The sequence below is a fragment of the Rhamphochromis longiceps genome, linkage group LG3 (genome assembly GCF_057381845.1).
Source record: "Rhamphochromis longiceps isolate RC_006_pf linkage group LG3, R_longiceps_female_GT1.1, whole genome shotgun sequence".
NCBI lineage: Eukaryota > Metazoa > Chordata > Actinopteri > Cichliformes > Cichlidae > Rhamphochromis > Rhamphochromis longiceps.
Window position 1 is genome coordinate 25518459 of NC_140559.1, and position 6388 is coordinate 25524846.

General features: G+C 36.7%; 1 protein-coding gene and 1 pseudogene across 4 annotated transcripts; one reads left to right on the plus strand and one right to left on the minus strand.

The window, feature by feature from the left end:
- The first annotated feature begins 942 nt into the window (after positions 1-942).
- LOC146673647 (uncharacterized) lies at positions 943-3266 on the plus strand (annotated as a pseudogene). Its single transcript, XR_014908737.1, has 6 exons — positions 943-1077; positions 1340-1468; positions 1675-1868; positions 2366-2513; positions 2609-2813; positions 2895-3266. The product of XR_014908737.1 is annotated as an uncharacterized LOC146673647 (transcript).
- LOC146673648 (uncharacterized) lies at positions 3128-5562 on the minus strand. Of its 3 annotated transcripts, none has more exons than XM_085390948.1 (5): positions 5074-5562; positions 4688-4878; positions 4461-4554; positions 4086-4276; positions 3128-3465 (listed from the first exon to the last, which is right to left on the minus strand). In XM_085390948.1, the coding sequence occupies exons 1-5, from the start codon at positions 5289-5291 to the stop codon at positions 3278-3280; spliced, it is 882 nt and encodes a 293-aa protein (XP_085247074.1). In that variant the 5' UTR covers positions 5292-5562; the 3' UTR covers positions 3128-3277. The 3 variants fall into 3 exon arrangements, with proteins under 3 accessions (XP_085247074.1, XP_085247082.1, XP_085247064.1); XM_085390956.1 differs by having other exon boundaries at positions 4096-4279; XM_085390938.1 differs by having other exon boundaries at positions 4086-4279.
- Between the last annotated feature and the right edge of the window lie 826 nt (positions 5563-6388).

Sequence of the window (6388 nt, forward strand, 5' to 3'; positions counted from 1 at the left end):
ATAATTTCCATTTTCTGTCACAGAACACTGATGGTTTCCCAAAGCTTTCAGGGTTGTTTTTTCTTTCTTTTTTATTATTATTATTATTATTATTATTATTATTATTATTATTATTATTATTATTATTATTATTTTAGCCTTTTAGACCCTTCAGCAACCTCAAGTGTAATTCCTCATGGAAATACACTCATCACAGATTGGAAGGGTAGAAGGAGCAGATTGAAATTGGGCCCTCAAGCTTCCCAAATGATGAATTCCAAGTAATGGCATTTGCCTATCAGACTGGCACAAACGTTTTCCTCCATTTACATACAAAAGCTAAATTTTGTCTTTAATTTTTAAATGAAACCATAATGATAAATGTTCTGAACTGGATTAAAATAACTGCACTATTAAAAGCAATAAATCCCATCCAAATATAGTGGTTCAAATTAAGTTTTTTTTTTAAATCCCAAAAAACACCTTTATAGATATTCTCTGACGGTGTATTACTATTACAGCTTCAGTAATAAAATATGAAACAATATTTTGTTAATTTCCTTTTAGGTGCACAAATACAGGGTTATCAGTGATTTTTATATACATTATGGTCCGTGTACTTTTCGGTATTTGAAGTTTCGTTTCAGAAAGTATAATTTAAAAAAGAAAATGAGACACTTATTTAATTCTCAACTTAAAAAGCTAAAATGAAAAACGTAAAACAATTGTTTTTTTCATTTTGTCCTTTCGCACATCAGAAACGAAAAACCCAAGAAAAAAGAACGAGAAAGGGCCCTTTATTTATTTTGTCTGAACCGGAAGTTTTAGTAGGTCAACAACCTGTACAAGTGATGCGCAAACTTATGGCAAACACTGTAGTGTGGACATCATGACGTTGGAAAAATACTCAGACGTGATCATGGAGATGGCAAAACAGGCCTGTCATCGGAAATTATATCAGAGCGTCTGTCATATGAACACGGGGAAGTGAGAGGATTTTCTGCGAGAAATGTTAGAAAGTTTTGTGCTGAGCAAATCACTAGCTGTCGACTCTCGGACACACGGTTGGAGCTTGAGGTGACACAAGCTATAAATGAGGTAAGGTACTTTCTTCCTTCACCTTATGACTGTGTATGGTTGTCTTAACTGGGTTGTAAGGGGGTTAGTCTAGACTGTGTGCGCGCGCCCGCGCGTTTTAGCGTCTTGCGGGTGGTGGGTAACGTTAGTTATTTTAAAGATGTCTCTCACTGGTATTTGTACAGTTAATTAGCACAATACTTTAGCTTTACACATTTGCTTTCAGAATAAGCTACTTTACATTTGTTGTTCTAGTAGTAGCATGATCTTTTATTTTAAACAGGTGGGCCCAACATATGGCCGCAAAATGATGAAGGGCTATCTGTCCACAAAAGGGGTACATGCTGCAGAGGGACGAATTGGGTCAATTTTAAGAGAGGTGCATCAACCTTATCATGAAGCAAGACGCCAGGTAGCCTATGTTATTTAATCTTCCACTAGAACTGTATTCCAATGTTCTTTGTCATATTTGTGATATACATCATGTAATGGTAGGGCCTAATTCTGTTTAACAGATGTACGCCCTGCTTTAACAGTTACTTGACTCTTCCTCAAACGTATGATCAAATCTGCCTTTATCCAGTCAGCTGTCATTTATTTTTGTGATTTTTTTGTAAGGGAGCTCGGAATCTTAATCCCACACCGTACCATGCTGAATGCATGGGGCACAAGGTTCACCTGGACCAAAACGAGAAACTTGTAATGTTTGGAGTCACCCATGTTTTAGCTGTAGATGGATTCAGTAAAAAGATTGTGAGTCATTCCACAATGCCAATCAAAAACAACTTGAGCATCTATGAATATGTTTTCAGGTAATACAACCTCTCAAACCATTTATTTCATCTTAAGTGTTTTGATGGACATGTTAGTCATATTGGACATGAGCTGCACCCAAATTTACAATATTTGAATTTAAATTAGACATGCAACAGATGGGTCTGGTTATGTTCCTGAATATAATATATTAAGAACTTACCAAACATTTTGATCAACATTTTCTATTAATGTAAAAATAAATAAAATGGAATTGCACATGAATCATTTAACTACTTTATTGCAATTAATCAGTGTTCATTTATGAATGGAACAAGGTTCTTGGATTTCCACATATCTTTCAATTGTTCTGACATACATCTAAAGTCTGAGCATGACAGTGACATTGCAAAGAAACTTAAGAAATATATGTTGTCCTACTACAACTAAAATATTACCCAAAAAAAAACATGAATGAATACATTCAAAATAATAACACCTTTGCTGGTCTTAAAGCAAAATAGTTAATAAATGTTCTTTATTTTTCCTGTACCAGACCTGCAGTGATCACCTATGGTATGTGGGACCAGGTGCGAGTAGACCATGGAAAGGAATTTTATTTAACACTGTTCATGCAAGAGATGCTGTCACATCATCGCTTCAATCAGGAGAGACTGCCTTATTTACAGACCTCATCCACAAGAGTAAGATTTAAGTACCATTAACATCAGCTGAAATTCTTATACTATTACGTGTACTACTACGTACATTTAAGACATGTTTCTTTTAACTCTTTTAGAACCACACAGTTGAAAGGATTTGGCCTGAAATCAACAACCGTGTCAACTACCCACTAAAAACTGCCCTACTCCAGCTGATGGACCAGGAGGAGATAGATATGGAGGATAACCTTGTGCGATACTGTGTGTCCAATCTAACCTGTCAGCTGTGTAACATTGGTCTTGCAAGTGTGGTAGAATCATGGAATGCTCATAGAATCCCAGGTAAAAAAAAAAAAAAAAAAAAAGTCAGATTGCTTACAACCCTGATAATGAACATTTAAACACCTCCTCTATTTTTTACAGGAAAAGGCATACCAAATCACTTTGCAGAACATGGGTGTAAAAGAAGAATTTCTCCAGAGCTCTTGCCAAATGCACTTGAAGCAGCAGACCTTTACAGGCAGCACTTGGGATCTGCACTCAAGAATATTCGACTTTTGGAGTTGATCCCTTCACAACCGAACAGGACAAACTTAGAACAGAGAGTCATTTTGCAGAAAAATATCCTGATATTTCACATTTGTTTTTTAGAGCCGTAAATGGTGACTTTATGCCATACAAAGAAGCTCTGCTCTGTCTCATAAACATAACTCAGAGAAATGTATGAACCACTGCATCTGTAAACTGTACAGAACAGACAAAAAAAAAAATCAACTGACTGTAAACATTTGTGTGTACACACTACATTACTCCTCTGCAAAAAAAGATTTCAATACAGAAAATGCAGCTGTTAGACCAGTAATTTGTAGAACTCCGTTGTTACTCTCCCTGCATTTTGCACAGTGCTGTGATGTCTCTTGCCACTGTTCCACACATGTCTTGCAGCCAATAATGCTTCTGCAGCACAGTGAGAACACTGGATCCTCAATGATGTCTGCAAAAGTAAATCAGATAAGTGAGACTGTTATCCATTTATGTTGAATTTAGTTCAAACTATAGGTTCAAAGTCAGTCTTGACATAAATTTACAGACAGCATGCAGAATATTTTTGGTTATTCTGTAATTCCTCTTGTTCACGCTGTTCTGAGAAAGTCCCTGTCTATATTTTTGTCTATAATTGATGAGGGGCAAAATCAGTACATTTTCTCAATTAGCAAGCAAGAAAAATGAAAAAGTTACAGGTACTTGATTCAATATATGCAACTACAGTCCCATTTTAAATGTGAACTTTTTAGTTTTACATTACTGTGAACAGTGTACCGTCACCCATACTGACATTGTAATCAATTTGAAAAGCTATACTTTCATAGTCAAGATTGCAAGGAGAACCCAAATTAAATGTGCATGTAAACTTTTGAATGTTATGTTACAGTAGACCTGCATCTTGATTGTCTGTGCCTAAGTATTTAAATGGACACTGCTGAATAAAGAGCCTATGTTTGGTAAAAAAATGTTTGTCCAAAGTAATGATTGAATGTGGTTTGACATTGTTTTAATTGTAATTAAAATGTTAGTGTAGATGTAATGTATTTACTAAGCAACATTTGAACATACTCATACAAACCACGCAGCTAAATCCCTCCTTGAGTGTCTGCAGCTTGGGGGTTGTGACTTTCTGGGCAACTGCAAGATCAGTGAGCTCTTTGATTGCTGCTGTGACAGCTGGCAGACTTTGAGATGCCAACACCAACTCTTCTATTTTGTCACTCACTTCTCCCAAACTGGCACTGTCATCATCTTTACGGCTGCTACAAATAAAAATGGATAATCAGATGTCAAAGCTACTTACTGGCTTAAAGAAACATCACATCACTTACTGATAGATGATGATTTATGTAGTGATGTCTTACTGCTATTATAGGATTTAAATCAAATTAATTCTTCTATATTGATGTTCATCCTATAGTATATACATATTTATTCACATACCTCAGTTTCTTCCTCTTTGTTCCCTGGAGGCAATTAAAGTCTTGTTCAGGCACAGCAAGAATTTTTCGTGCATTTTGTCTCCAGTACTGTGACCCTACAGATGAAAAACAAAACCAAAGAAACCTGTTTAGAAGCCAATACCATATTACCCAATAAATATTACAAAGAGTCTGGTAAGACATGTCTCTCCATAAGATATGGGCTTTAGCTGTAATATTATGGCTCACCTGTTGTGCCCTCCGACTCCAGAATTGCATTGCCCTGTGCATCTGTCAAAATTATTGGGTTGTAATTACCAATGGCATCTTGCACTTTTCCTACTATCCCTTGAAGCGTAGCCTCAGACTCCAGGAATCGTACAACCACCATTCTATTGGGAATCAACCTCCCACCAACTACATCTGCAAAGTACACTGATCTGTAAAACAAAACATAATAATTTTACATATCTTGTAAAAGACAGCAGGCCACAAATCCATTCAGTGATTGCTATAGGCAAATTGTACTAAAACAGCTTTGCTATTCTTAACAATTCAACTATCCATGCACCTTATGTTTCTTTTTATTTTGCCTGTTCTGTAATTTAATATTCAAGAACACAGACTCATCCTACCTCTGAAATGTTTTGGAGGACATAGGGGAACTTGAAGTAGCCTGCTGTGAACGTGAAGGTGCAGACGCTGCCACAGCTGGTGCTCGCATAAATGCAAAACGCTGCCCGCTGGAACCTGCTGTTGGAATTGACTCCATGTCTTCTCCGTGGACTTCATAGTGACCTCTGGGTGTAAGGTCTAATGCGCTGAAAACACCAGAGACCGCACCGGGGAACATAGCCACGTTTGAATCATCCGTGATGTACAGAGTATGCGCGGATACCTGTTTAAGAAAAGTTTCCGTAAATCACGTTGCTCTGCTAACGTGTTACTCCTGTGCACACGGTTAATAGGCTCTAAAGGCTTACTTATTAGCTAGTAGCCGGTAAAAGTCAATGAATAACTATTTACACATTAGCACATGTGCACAATTCACATATTAGCACAATGAAGACGGCTAGACATAGTATTAGTAAAAGTAGGCCTACATGAAATCACCAAATGTTAACGTTAGCCATTCCGCAGTAAGGAAGAACAATAACGTTCATAAAAAAACTGCTGAAAGCAAAGTTTGCGAAGTTTACATATCTATCTGAAAGATGCGACCCAGTTTTTCTGCAGTCATGTCTTCGTCCCGGAGTGTCACTCTCTTAGTTTTCCTAAAAACAACGTAATGGTCCATCCTCTGTTTATTCCAGTGTAACTTTAAGGCCGTCGATCTCTTGTGTGGGGGACGGTGTGCGCGCGCCATAAAAAAAGCGCGCAGAAGAAGTACTTCCCGTTTCAGACATTGAAAATGCGTCTATTTTTTTGTTTTTGCGCTAGTATACTTTCATTATTTGAATCACGAAGAAATCCAAAAAAGCACGTCTAATTTTAAGTGTATGACGGCTATTTGTTACCACCGAATGAAAAAACAAGTTATTTTCGCCCATTTTATTCTTTATCAAAAATTGGAAAAATGAAAATTCTTTTAAATATCGTTTTTTCGTTTTGGTTTCTGAAACAAAACTTCAAATACCGAAAAGTACACGGACTGATATTTAACTGCGGTTATTGAAACCAACAAAAAGCTGAAATTTAAATTTTAATACAGACAAATATCCTTGACTGAATAAAAAAAACACATGTCACATTCGACATGTTTTAGCAATTCAAAAGAAAAAAAACATATTAAAAAAATTTCCCTTCTTGCGGGCTGTCTATTACCACTGGGACCACTGTTACCTTCACCCTCTACATCTTCTAGAGTTCTTGTCTCAGCCCTTGGTATTTCTCCACCTTGTCATGTTCCTCCTTCTGATGCTGATATCATTCAGTATAGCTACATCTACA